The sequence below is a fragment of the Anas platyrhynchos genome, chromosome 6, assembly GCF_047663525.1.
Source record: "Anas platyrhynchos isolate ZD024472 breed Pekin duck chromosome 6, IASCAAS_PekinDuck_T2T, whole genome shotgun sequence".
Taxonomy (NCBI): Eukaryota; Metazoa; Chordata; class Aves; order Anseriformes; family Anatidae; genus Anas; species Anas platyrhynchos.
In genome coordinates this window covers 25,601,882-25,615,909 of record NC_092592.1, presented here as the reverse complement: position 1 = coordinate 25,615,909, position 14,028 = coordinate 25,601,882, and the positions used below count along the sequence as shown (strand labels likewise).

Here is a 14,028-nt window from a genome sequence, read left to right as displayed (position 1 = left end):
GGAATAAATTTTATAAAAGGTCTTAAAGAATAGGGCTATGTTTCTCAAGGAAGGAGGCTTATATTTGTCAACTTTTCTCATGCTATAACTTTCTGAACAGCTGTGAAATACACTCCACCTTTAAATTATTCTACTGCTATGGAGCTATATAATAACACTGAGAAAAAATACATACATATGAAATTCTACCAAATACTATATGCAGTTGCACGGAAAATCTTTTAAAAAGTTTCTAGAACTGGAGTTCATAATCGAAAAGTATTTCCTAGTAGTTAGAAGTAATACAGACAAGAGTGTTTGTGTTGGAAGGTTGAACACTGTAAACACAGAGACTCATTGTTTTAGATGAGGTGCAAAAACACAGAAAGCAGCTTGTCCCTACTATCTTCTTTCACCACTGTTCAGTTTAGTGTCTTGAAAAGTAATACAGTGCCATATGCATGGGAAGTCAAAAGTGAAAAATTGACAAATAACATAATTGAAATACTCGTCTGAATCCACCTGAACAGGATTATCCTTACATATAGTCTGATAAAACAATAATGTTCTTAAATATATTGACATTATCTAAAATCAATTACACTGAAAACTGAAGACAGCATTTTTCAGCCAAAAGACTTGTTGAAAATGAAGTTTAGCCAGTATGCTTATTTCCTGTGTTGCTTCAAAGTATATTCATCATTTGAGATATACCATTCCCATGACAATGGGATCACAAGGAATCATGGTATAACAGCACTAGGCCTGGCAGACAGAACATCAGCAGTGTCAAACTGACAAATATGTCATTTAATCCAAGATCAAGAGAGAAAATCTGAAGGTCAGAAATACAACATTTATAATAATGTCAGTGTATAGGTGCGTACTGAACACTTTGTATCTAGATCTTTTAAAAAGCTTATCAGAGGAACATTTAAAACACAGCAATTGTTACTGTGGTTCTCTTCATTTTGTTGCAATATAAATGAATATTGAGCCCAACATTCCCAGTATATTCCCTAGAAACAGCAAAAATCTTCAGGCATACTTTAATGGTATTGTTTGGCACGTCACACAAGCAGTGAGACACATCCTTCAGCCCCACTAATTCTGACTGGTACCACAAGCCTACCCTTTGGTATATTGGATGCCATTATTCAGTTTCTCCCTACTTATATTTAAAAGCCTGAGCATTTTTCCAATACATCACACACATTTCCTTGGAAATAAAGTCAGCTGTGCTTAGCACGAAGAGGAGTGAAGAACACTTTAGGAGAGAGGAGTGAGGAACAAACTGAAACAGCTCTGTATTATCATTAATTTATACTACAGTGGGTGACTTTGCCAACGTGCACAGAAAACAAGTGTGAGAATATTCACAGCAAAGCTTTCCTGAAATAATTCTATGACAATCAACCTGAAGATGCTAAAGCTTTGGAAGAAAGGTTGACAGAAGAAAACATTCACAAGAAAAATGGAAGGAAAATAGATATAACCATGCCAAATTCTGACTATTCGGCATATAACAAAACAGGGGTTGGACCTGATGATCTCTTTAGGTCCCTTCCGACCCCTACAGTTCCATAATTCTGTAATAAAGTCTCTTCTCCAGATTTGGTGTGGGGATCAATATGACACTGAATGCTCTGTCCCTCTATACATTTACTGTTATCACATCACTTCAACCAAGTTCTAATTTCACTTAGGACCATGCTGGCAGGGAGTTTTGCTGTCATTACTATTATTTAAATGATAAATAAAAACACACATTAAAAAAAAAAAAAAAAAAAAAAAAGATTAAAAATTTATGGAATGATTGAGTTTAAAGTGTGCAATTCAAATGAGGGAAAAAAAAAAGTACTTTATAATTTTTTTCTTGATAACTCATTTTAAACTTATTAACATCAACAGAAACATAACATCTATTGAGACAGCCTTTTGAGAACTCCCCAAGCTAAATATTTATCAACTCTTAAAGTATTCCTAATTTATTGAGATTTATTATATTCTCTTTGTTGACTGTCCATTAATCTCTGCTGATAAAAATTTTTTATCTATGTCAGCAGATTTACACCACCAGATGTGTTGTAAGATGTAGATGTAGCTCCATTTCTGAACAACAAAAAAAAAAAGTTGAGAAAAATTCTATTTATACAGCTTATCTCCCCATCACCTCCTTTCTCATTTTCTGTACCTTTACCTCTCCACAACATTATTCTGTCAATCTCTTCAATTTGCCTATCCATCTTATGAAAAATCCTTCCTCTTCTGAGCTCTTTTTGTCTTCACTTAACTGTCCCAAAAGATCATTCTTCCAATCTAATTTTCTTGGCTCTGTTGTCTGGAAGACAGGAGGAGCTTTGCTAAGTTTGGATCCAAACATCTAGATACTGGCCAGCTGACACACATGGTCCAACCAATTCCTTTTACCCGCGAGTAACATGCTTTCCAGAAAACGCTGGGCTCCCCACAACCATCATTTTTTGCTTTCTTCCTTCCATATACTCTATGACAATAACTGACAAGTATCTTTGTCCTGAGAATTCTGTATCTCACTTTCTGTTCTCAGATCTTCCCTCTCTCATATGACACAATTGTCATATTTTGTTTATCTCAGACCTTCTGCTGTTTCATAGGAATGCCCAACATTTTGTAGTGTTCTGTTCACCCATTCAGTTATTTTCCCTGTCCAATTTCATCTCAATTTTTTTTTTTTTTTTTTTAAGTACAAAGAGGAAATAAAACTATGACTTCAGTGAATTCAGTGAAGCATATACTAGGTACATGTCTTTGAATGCAATCTGCATATGACTAGTACAAAAATACTATATCACTATGCTGTAGTACTATGCTGTACAGTATATATATATACTATGTACATACTACACATATAATCCTGTATGATGACATAACAGTGTTACGCTAATGCTTCAATATTGTTTTGATGCTTTCCTCTAAGACCCCCAGCTCAGGAACAGTACAGGAGAAACATTCTCACTTCCTCTCTAAAGCTGTATGCTAAACAGAAGAAACACCTCTTCAAAACAGAAACATAAATTTTTTCTTAACATCCTATCAATATATAAACAACCTAACAGTAAATTACAGCTATGACTCCATAGTCTGCTGTGACTGAAGTTTTTCTAGTTCATGTCACTAATAATTCAGTGACCTCAAGTAATACTCGTTCACTGTGGAACTCAACATAACTGCTGCTTGGTAGCTCGATATACCAAAACACCAAAAGTTGTTCCAAAGGTATATAAAATGCAAGTGTGTACAATTGAGAATGGAGAGGTCCATAGGCCTACACCCTCAAATAAAAAAGTGTTATCCAGAGCAATTTCAAATCATTCAAATCAGACGGATATCTTTGTCTATTTTTATTTATTATATCCAGCTTTTTTTTTTTTTTTTTTTTAAGTCATACAGAGATACATTTTTTAGAAAAATCAGCTGGAATTTTCTCTAACTACACTGAGCTAGAGCTGGCCAAGTTCCAGAACTTGAATGGAACTCTGGGAAGCAGAAGCATCATAAAATAAAAACACTGCCTCTTATACTACCTTGCTGGCACACTTCAACACCTACATGGTCAAACATTTGTTGAGATCTTCCACTGTAAAATACTATGCAATGATGCATTAACATGCTTACTGGGAGTTCAAATATTAATTTAACCTTTTTTCACTTATCTCATATCAAAAATCATGTGTATGGTAGAAGATTTATACATATCAATGTGCAAGCCTCAAAGAAATCAATAACATTCACTAAGTATTCATTATACTAGCAAAATACACACCAGAACATAAAATCATTTAAAATAAGCATCAGCTGCAGTTTTTCAAAATTAAGCTGCCTAGGAATGTTATTAAATGATAAGAAAAGACACTAAAATAATATTGTTTTTTCTGTTTTGAATTTTACTCACTAGATTTTAATGCATATAAATGTTGCCAGATGGAAATATGTTTGTACATATTTTTCTGTATTTTATCTGGATAGTCAGCACACAGATGAATTTCAAAGTAAGAAAGGTTCTGTAAAGAAACGTTATGAAATGTAAAGGCAAACTATACAAGCCAGGGTATGATCCTAGAGGAGTAGACAGCGAGTTCTGCCAAGGTGTTCAAACGAATACAATTCAAAAAAGTGGCTCAGTTAAACTGCTAAGAACACTGCGTACTTGGAAAGGATATCACAATGGCATCAACTGCAGCCTTCAAAAAAAAAATCAGAGAGAATTTCTAATGAACAATGTCACTTTTGTAGTAGGTTGGGTTTTTAATACCTTTATGTTTTATTATACTAGTTAAAAACATGGATTTCTGAAAAGACAAAGGAAGCTAGGTGTAAAAATCAGGTTACAAACAATTATATAATTGTTTAATTAATGCAAGGAGAGATTTGAGAAAATCTTCCTAGAACAACTGCTGAATCTGTATATTCAAAGAGAAGGTCAAACCAACAATCAAAGCATTACAAGAAGGATTTTAGAAGTCTGAGCAATAACTCAAAGTGCAACTGTCCTTTAGACAATGTTTTTTATGCTGTATATCCAGCCTCTGAGACACAAAAGAGGCAAACAAAAGAAAAACTAGAAGTTGGTAATAGTTATAATTCATCTGAAATGTCAGGGGGTGCGCATGTGCCCCACAAATGGGATATAGAGCAAGTGAAGTAAAGAAAATATATAGAATGTTAAAAAGGGTGAATTTATGCAGCAAACTAGATATAGTGGAAGTGATTTAAAGGTGTCAGGTTTCAAACTGGTGTATAACCACAGCCTCTCTCGTATAGCAACGGTGCTAACCATTCTTACCAAGGTTTGAGGAGGTGTTGGTTTTCATATTTGTTTTGTTTTTCTTCTCTCATTTGAGGCTTCTTTGTGCTTAAATCTTTCACAATCAAATGTAGTAAACATGCTTTAGATATATCATTTAGGGCTAGGCCAGACAGAGCCTTCAATTAAGTAATGCAAATAGAAGCTTTTTATTCTTTAAAATTGTTAATTATTTTTCAGTAACAGTCTACATGCCAGGATCCTCCAAAAAATTATTTGTTGACCTGTGAGTTACATCCTGAAAGAAGTTCTACAGATTATTACTCTGTATTATATCTTAAAATGAACAGCGCACAAAAATAACGAATGCTACATGCGGTTAAGAGAATTTGAAAGGTACCATTTTCTAAGACTGCTAAAAAAAAATAAAGTAGCTGAAAACACACATCTACAAAACTCACATGCTCATTTTAACATGAAAGCTTTCATAACAGTTGGAAAATCATTAATTTATTAAACATCTCTGTAGTTCTCCCTGCAACAGGGCTAAATCCTCTAACACACACAAGGAGGAAGGAAAACAGCAGGACGGAATATAAGGAGATTTGCACAGAGCCGTGAAGTATTTAGGCAGCCAGAGTTCTCTTTGGCCTCTGAAAGGCTCCCAAATTGACTTACTTAAATCATAAAAATAATCTATGCCAGTCACAAGACTCTTGAAACCTATTTCCATGCCTCATATATTTGGCTAGCATAGTTAGAATAAAAATAATATTAAAAAAATAGTAGCCACAACTCCAAAAGAAATTATATTTTGCCACTGTTGGAGTACACGTTGTTAGATGGAACCTATAGCAGCTCTTAATTCTCGCTTCTACAAAATCATGAAAGCTTTGTTGCTTCTGCCACATTCTCAGTGGTAATCAAGGTCTGTGATCGGTTGCACCATTGTAAAAGTTGTTATGAATTTGGCATTACACTTTCCTTATTGTAAGAACAGATGACAGTTTTAAGCAATACAACATTGTTGAATTTAAAAAGAATTAAAAAAAAATAAAAGTGATTTTGAGATTTTGAACGTGTTTTTGTTGCAAGATTTTTAGAATTTCAACAAGAACTTCCGAAAAGTAAAAGTTGAAAAACAAAAATCAGTTTAAATATAAAGATTCCTCCCAGGATGTAATGAGGCTAAAGTGTCCTAAGTACACAATGACTTTCTGCAGAAACATTTTTGCAAGAAACTCCTTCTTTAGTACTTACCTGCAAGCACCGTTGAAAGAGCCTGTGGCATTTTCCTCACTGCTTCAACTAACGTATATCTGAATGATCATGGCTCCTGAAATATTAGTGAGAGAAAAACACAGGGAATTAAAAATCCATTCCTTAGAGGAAAAGAGAACAAATAACAAATGTCAGAGAAAACTGAAGTATTTCAGTATTTCATTAGTCTTCACAGAAAAGACTGTGACAAGATGCTTAATTTTGATAGCAGAAATGGAAGGATCTCCATGTTTATTGCTTGCATTAATGTGGATTAGAAATTTAAATAAGAATGGCATAATGAAATTCACAATAAAGATTTTGTAAAGAACAAGCCAAAGCAATCCTTGAACTCTGAGTCCTATGAATCCAGCATATAATGTAAGTCAATAAAATGGCAGTAACTTGAAAAGGGCAAACATCTATATGTTAAGATGGGGGGGGGGGGGGGAAGGAGGAAGGACGCCCTAAACTGCTGAACAATCAGCCCAACTTCAATTCCCACAAATATATTATGGCAAATGGTGAGCCTCAATATATTTATTGTTTCTTAATATTGCAGTAAAAATAGACTTGTCAGGAACAAACTGTGTCAAACCAGTCTCATGTCTTTCCTCAATTTGATAACTACCTAGGAGACAGGGGGCATGAAATACATATGACTAAGGCTTTTTATGCAGTCCCATATAAAATCACCACACAGAACTAGAGAAATATGGTCAAAGTACTGTATATTGCATATGCTCATCTGTCTCAGATTGAGAGGATATCTGTAAATCTCTTTCAGAGAGTATTTCAAGTAGGGTCCCATAAGAATTTTCTCTGCCCTGGATTTTATTCAATATTTTGTCAATTACATGGACGCTGAAGTAATGAGCGCACATCTGAAGTACATCTGGATATCTATCACTGAGACAGAAGCACTTAAAACAAAATAAAGGACAGTATACTGAGGCCAGTAAATTCACCCTATTTTTCAATTAGAGTGGAGCCAAACTGAAGATAATGCTAATGAGAAGACTAAACAAGTTTATAAACTAAATCAGTGCTTTGGAAGAAACATTGAAGAAGCTGGGTTTGTTTCCTCAGGAAAGAGAGGGCCTAGTCCATCCAATAGTCAAACTGCAAATATTATTCCTACTGACAGGGACTTTCTCCTGCAACCTCCAGTCTAGCACAAAATTGGTAGTTCTTCCCCCTGCTGTGCCACCTAAAGATGTGATGAATCTGGTGCTGCCCCCAAGACCTCTCTGTTAGAAAAAGGGGTTGCCCAGCTGATTCCCAAGACTAAGAAAATTTGCTCTAGTTATACTTGATCCTGCTTCTCTACTGAAGCCCTGCCTACATCTCCTGAGCTTTCTTCCAGACGCTATGATTTCCATTGATACTTTTATTTTTATTCCCTGTTACATAAAAAGAGGCAAAACTAATCTGCAAATTTTATCAAACTTCCAGGCAGATAGCTGTAAGCAAGCTTCTATTCTCCAACTGTGAATGTACTGAAACTATAATACTATTCTAGCTTTTTACTTTAAGAATGTTTTTCTCCCACCCACCCACCATGAATGCCAAGCCTGTCAATCACATTAACAACAACAAAAAAACATATGGGAGTGTTTAAGGGGGAAGAGCTGACATGAGAAAATGCTCCTGCAACTTATTTGGAATCAACTCCAATGTGAGTATATGGGAGAAAAAAAAAATAAGGAATATATGGTAAGTCATGCTCCTTTCATTATTTTTGTATAAAATGGGCATAAATGATATCAGTGAAAATACTTTATATTTAAAAAAAAAAAAAAAATGTTACCTTCTTGAGCTAAGATTTTTCTAAAGTATATTTTCCAGAGAGCATTCCAGTAAGATCAGTTGCATGCAGCTGCTGCAAGTTTTTTCCTAAGCAGAACTTAACTTTGAAAGTTCTCAAATAAGTTTAACATATTTAGTGCTTATCTTCTTTTAAATATATAGCTGTATTTAGCAAGAAATGCCAGTGGTATGATCTAGGAACCATTTTCTATACTGCTTATTCTCTTATTAGAGATTTCTATGAAATTGCAAATTGAAAACTCACTTTATGAAGCTCCAAGGAGCTGTAGACTATACAAACATGTCTCTTATATAGCTTGCACATTTCAGATATTAGGAAAAAAAACATTCAGATGTATACTGTAACAATGTGTTAACTCTGCTTTATGTATGAATTATAGGGAATGAATTTCTGTTTAGAGGTCAGATTACATGGTGTCTACAATGTGCTCGTTAGCTAAGATTCCCCTGAAATTTGTTGCTTCCCAAGGGGTAACAAGATAGAGTTCTGTATTAAATGTCAGTTTTGGTAAGGGCTCCATTTAATAAAAATTCTCAATGTACAGAAAATAGATTTGTGCCTTTTTTCAAGGAGTGAAATTGTAAAGAATACTGATGAAAAGTGTTAATGTCTTCAGTTAGATACAAGCTTAAAATAACAGATTACACTCTGTGCATGTAGCCAACCCATTTTAAAGTCTGCCAGCAACCCTGCCAGATCAACAGACTCCCGACACTCAGTATTCAAGTATTGAGTGTATATGACCTGCCCAGGGCTAGTGTTGGTTTTCATTTAAGTTTCTACAGTCTGCTTGAAAGTTTTGTGTAGGGTCATGGCAATTTGCAAAGAACCAATTTGTGGCCCACCTTTAGATGGTGGATTCTGGAGGCCAAAATATGGAGGCTCAAGGATCTCCCCCACTCCTGGAGGCTCAAGGATCTCCCTCATTACAGTGTGCACAGCTGGCACCTGTTCAACTGCACTCGTTTAATTGGATTGCCATGAAATTTGATAAATTGCGTAAAGTAACTAGAAGCATGAGGGTACTAATTAATAACCAAATCTAGACTCCTACTTATTCTTGAAATACTCCCCTTGGAAGTAGTGGAAAGTAAGCAGAAGCACAATAACACTGCATTTTTATTGCATGTACTTGAGGAAAGAAAACTACAGCATTGACCAAGCCAATATAAGTATTGGCATCAGATAATAGCTATAGGCTCCCAGATGACAATGCCCATGTTCCTGGTCTTTAAATTTTGTCGTCATCACCACATTTAATCTGGCTGAAACATAAACAGTAAAGTATATCTTGCAAACCACAGTCCCTGTGGTTTGGCCACGTCTGCTACAGCCCCTGTGGAAACACCAAGCTGAGCACTAGTTTCCTAAATAGATGTCCTTCTCAGTAGAGAGCATAACTGTATAAACATTGGTCTAAGGAGAGTACTACCCTGAAAAGCCAGAATATAAAATTCTGGCAGTATCAACAAAAGCAATGGTAGAAGAATTAGTCAGTGTTTCAGGAAGGAGAGCAACGAGTGAGAAGCAGAGTGAGAGAAGAGCAGGGCACAGCAGGGTGGACAAGCTAGTAGGACAGGGCTTCAGCTCATACTGCAGCCTGGGAAGCAGCATATAAGCAGAGGGTTGCAGGCTGTAATGAGTACCTAATTGTGTGCTGGGATCTCTGAAAATGTTACTGGCCTAATGGGCCATGGCAGAAAGAGAAGCAGGCAGCATGCACTGAATTCAAACATCCTCTCTGCCCTTAAAACTCTATTTTTAGTCTGCCTCTGAGATGCTCTCAACTAGAACTGCTTACACCTGCCCAGTAACTAAACACTATACCGCATAAATAACAGTATTGCTGCACTTTGCTTTATTCATGTTTCATACAAGCAACCATTAAACCATAATCCAGTCTCCCACCACTGCTTTCTCCCACCACTGCTTCCTCCCACCGCTTCCCTCTTCCACCAGACCTGAAGGCCCTACTGACACAATTACTCCTGGACTGAAATTAGGGAGGCAAAGTCTCTTAAAGGAGAGGTACCTCTTTCTTCTGGTCCTGCACACAGTGGAAGAAAGCATTGCTCCCTCCTATCACCCAGGGAGATGTCGCCCCCTTGGAACCACTCACAAACAAAACACTATAAAATTCAGTTTAACTTTCCTTATACTGTCAGCAGCCAGGCACTTGGTGAATACTTTCTGTTCTACAGAGGTAAGCTTTAATATGCAAGGGCATCTATCTTTACTCTGCATTTCTAAAATTCCAGCTGTTAAGTTTATCTAGATTCAATGTTCTGCAAAGTCACAAGATAGGAAAGAGTTAAGAGTATTCAGTAGCAACAACTGACCTGTCAGTCACTTGAATAGCAAAAATACATGCAGGAAAATGTGAAGATAACAGATGAGACATTTTAACTTAGCTGAAATCTATTTTAACCTTTGAACACATGTCCAAATAAAACAGGAAGAGTAATTGGAAAGCAGAATATAACATACCTTGGTCTCCAGCCTTTTAGGGAAGCTTTCATATTTCTCCTGATGTGGTGACTCAGAACTGCTTAACAAAATAATCTTGGTTTGTCTCAGCAGCCACAGATGCATCGTTGCAGTTTTATTGCCCAATCTATAAAACGATGGCTCCCAAAATTTCCCCATTGCTCCATTTTAGAGTATGCAACCTGCCCCCTCCTCCACTGTAAGAACTGCCTGTGCTGCTGCTCTTCAGCTGGAAGCATGAAGAGGCCGAGAAGCACTGTGTGAGGGGCAGGGATTCAGCTCCAGGGAGATGGATGGACAGGGACAGGGCTGGGAAGAGGCAGAAGTGTCCATCCTGAGACTCACTCAGCTCTGCTCCCTCCCATCTCCATCCAAGTCCCAGCTTCCACCAAACATCTCATCTTCCTCCTCCTGCAGCCTGCAATCTATGTCCAGCCAGACCATTGTGCAGCTCCCTCCTTAAAGGATTGTGGCCACAGCTCCTAATTTGGGGGTCTTCTGTGTAACATGTATAGTGTACGGGCACATAGCATATATGGAAATCACATCCAGACCAGTAAGTTATTGATTTCAAAATAGTTGGGAATGTTTATATTATATATTATTAATAATATTAATATGTTGTTAATATAATATGTAATATTATGTTAATATTATATATAACGCTATATATTAGGAACACTAGGGAAAGGAAAATCTTAATTTGTTTCCACACTGTTCCCTAGGTATCTTGCTTTTGACCACTGTCAGAAAATAAGGTATTGAGCTAGGTGAACTTTTCTGAATTTCTGGTTTGATCCAGCACCAGCATTTTTATGTCAGCCCTACATTTTGGAAAAGATAACATAGCATTGAAATGACTTTGACAATGTGTTCTTTAATGGTATTCAGACAAAGAGGAAGAAAAATAAAAAAACATTTTTAAGATCATACATTGCCTTTGAGTGATTTATATCCATCCAAAAACATGGCACCCAGATTTGAGATAAAGAATGGAATTATACATTGTGTCAACATGGATGTAAAAGGTCATTAACTAAGCTGTTTTTCCAATGTAAACAGCACAGCACAACATCAAAACAAATAAGCAAGTCAAATGCAGTCTAAAGGCGCATCCAAGCAACTGTACAACTGAGTTTGAGGTAGGCAAGAGACAGCAGCTATCTAATATTTTGCAATAGACATAAAGATTTGGTTCCATATTTAACTCTAAAAGATGCCAATGACTCAGAAATTTTATGCACTGATTTTCAGCAGAATGTGCTTAACTGATTCCAGTAATGACAGATATTTGCATATGTTGCATAGTTTTCTTTTATTGAAAGAGTACTTTGCATAAGAACATCGATACTTCCTAAATCATCTTTAAAGGCGTTCACTTTAAGTGAGCAAACAGGAAAAAAGTTGCAGAAAGGACTTCCTCTTAGGATTTCTATAGCAGCTCAGTAAAGAGCAGTGAAGCAACAGTTCAGCGTTACTCATATAGACCAAGTCTCTCTCACTGGATAGCAACATGGCCACAAAATTACCGTCGCAGGAGGAGTGTGAAAACTGGACAGCTTTTCAAGTTGCAGATCTCCTGAGACAGGTACTGAATTGCATACGTAACATTTGAGAAAGTTCAGTCTATATTCAGCTAGCAGAAAATCTTACTGGATACAGTATACAGATATCTTATCCTAAACATAGCACAGATATTCAAACATACTGAAAATAGATTAGTCAGCAGGTACCATCCTCAAGAATTCATTCATGTTACTATGTGAGTTTCTGGGTGTTCTCCTATTTTTTATACAGATTTATTTCATGGCAGAGGCTGTTAGCTAAGAACTCCTACATGGCAAATCATATTGAAATGTTTGCTCATAGGGCTATTTCTTAGAATAGAAGAGGTATTTCATGCCCCAGTTTATATACTGAGAAGAAATAACCATTTCAGTGAATGTGGACATATTTTATATTTGCAATTTACAGGTTGTCAGTAAGAACCTAACTCTTCATCTTTTCTTCTCAATGTATAAATACACACAGTAGTTGCTAGATGTTTCCTCAGACTCACGGTACTTGAGCTTTTTTCTTTAAAAAAAAAAAAAAAATCGTTACTTTGCCTGCTTGTACCCTTCCTTACTATGCAATGTCCATTCTATTATATGTAAAACAATATGAATTGCAAAGTCTTTCAAGCTTACCTTCAGTTATTCTTTTACTATTTGAATAATCTCCTCTCTGATAGGTACAATATCTCCTCTGATATATCTATGTTTATGTGTATTATATATATATAAATAATATATATGTAACAGATTTTTCCTTCTACTGTACTGAATATCATGGCTCAGGTTTTAAACTTCTATGTATACCTTATCTACATAATAAAAATAATTCACTGTATTATGCTATATAGTCGTCTTTCACATTTCCTTTTGATTTTTTTTTAATGGAAATTTCTCTAAATAACTTTATATAGTTTTTGACTTGAGCTCATCCTCCTACCTGTAGAAGCACCCATCTTTCCAATGTTTGTTTTACACAAACAGTGAGAATTTAATACCATTAAGGTTTCTCATCCTTCTCAATTGAAGCAGTATGTAGTCTTTTTCAAGAAAAAAAAAAATACTGTTATGAAGTGTTTCTACAAGTGTTCCATTTGTAGCCATGTAAAATGTAAAAAAGTTTCTGTACTATTTTATATCTTTCTACTTCATTTTGTGCATAAATACAAGTCCTTGTGTGTGTACAGTTTAAAAAAGTTTTACAATGCAGATGGATCACAGGGTAGACCATGGTCCCCAGGTTAAGAAAGTGAACCTCTTCCATGGAATTGGTTCATACCATAATGATAATGTCTCAGCTAAACTCTGAACTTTTTACTGTGAACAGCTACTCAGAGGATTAATTAGCTCAAAGCCTTGCAGCTTAAAGGAAATCAGACAAGAATCACTGTATCATCTATTAATTAAAGTACCCAGTAATTCTGTAGAAAAATACAAGGCAAGATTAATAATAATTTATCAACAGAACAGAGGCTTCCAAAGAAATGTCAGCAAGCAAGCCATGACTTCTGACTTGGTACTTGTCAGGGGAGAGTATTATTATCTTTTCCAACTTTATAAGTTCATGCTTTGCTTATGTTCATATCACCAACAAAGGCAGCTAAGTGATCCAACCACTACAGCATAACCAACACCAGGTGTTTGGCCATTCCATGCATCAAGGACTAGCACTGGGGAGCAGCAGCCAGATTGTACAGAGCCCTCCAGTTCCCAATGCAAGCACTGCGGAGGCTGACCCAGGTACTGCTATCTCTTTCACAGCCAGTCAACCCACGGGAACTGTCCAATACCTTCCCAGAGACATGGCATCTATTACCCCTGTTAAGGTTGCAGAATCAAGCACTCAGATATGAAAAGTTCCAGAACTGAACTTGCTCCAATTTATATACGCATTATGATAGCCTGCAATTGCTTCTTCATGTGCTGTCTTTTCCATCCAGAAGAACCTGCCTCTTTCAATGCAGAAAAGCCTGCATTTTCTGTGCACTACTCTGAGTCTTTATAGATATTGTAGGGTGTGCAAGGCCTGGGCTTGCCAAAAAAGAGCAACTGTATTCATGGTAATGTGAAGTTAATTCTGCTTTGAAATACCAGATTCTGTCAGTGCTCTAGCTCAGCATTTTTTCCTGAAG

General features: G+C 36.2%; 2 protein-coding genes across 12 annotated transcripts in view; one reads left to right on the top strand and one right to left on the bottom strand.

Moving 5' to 3' along the window:
- Positions 1 to 14,028, bottom strand: part of DNTT (DNA nucleotidylexotransferase) — a 180,868-nt gene that overhangs the window by 123,022 nt on the left and 43,818 nt on the right. For 7 of the 9 annotated variants that reach the window (XM_027460526.3, XM_027460520.3, XM_027460527.3 and 4 more), the window contains exon 2: positions 6,026 to 6,101. The gene's annotated coding sequence lies outside the window, so the exon portion shown is untranslated. Of the gene's footprint in view, positions 1 to 6,025; positions 6,102 to 10,343; positions 10,572 to 14,028 lie in introns of those variants that run through there. The other 2 variants (XM_038181683.2, XM_027460525.3) reach the window with 2 other exon arrangements.
- Positions 11,772 to 14,028, top strand: part of BLNK (B cell linker) — a 95,403-nt gene continuing 93,146 nt past the window's right edge. The window contains exon 1 of one of the 3 annotated variants that reach the window (XM_005013625.5): positions 11,772 to 11,931. In XM_005013625.5, coding sequence (XP_005013682.2) covers positions 11,857 to 11,931 — 75 coding nt within the window. In that variant the 5' untranslated portion in view covers positions 11,772 to 11,856. Of the gene's footprint in view, positions 11,932 to 13,594; positions 13,637 to 14,028 lie in introns of those variants that run through there. The other 2 variants (XM_013093985.4, XM_005013626.5) reach the window with 2 other exon arrangements.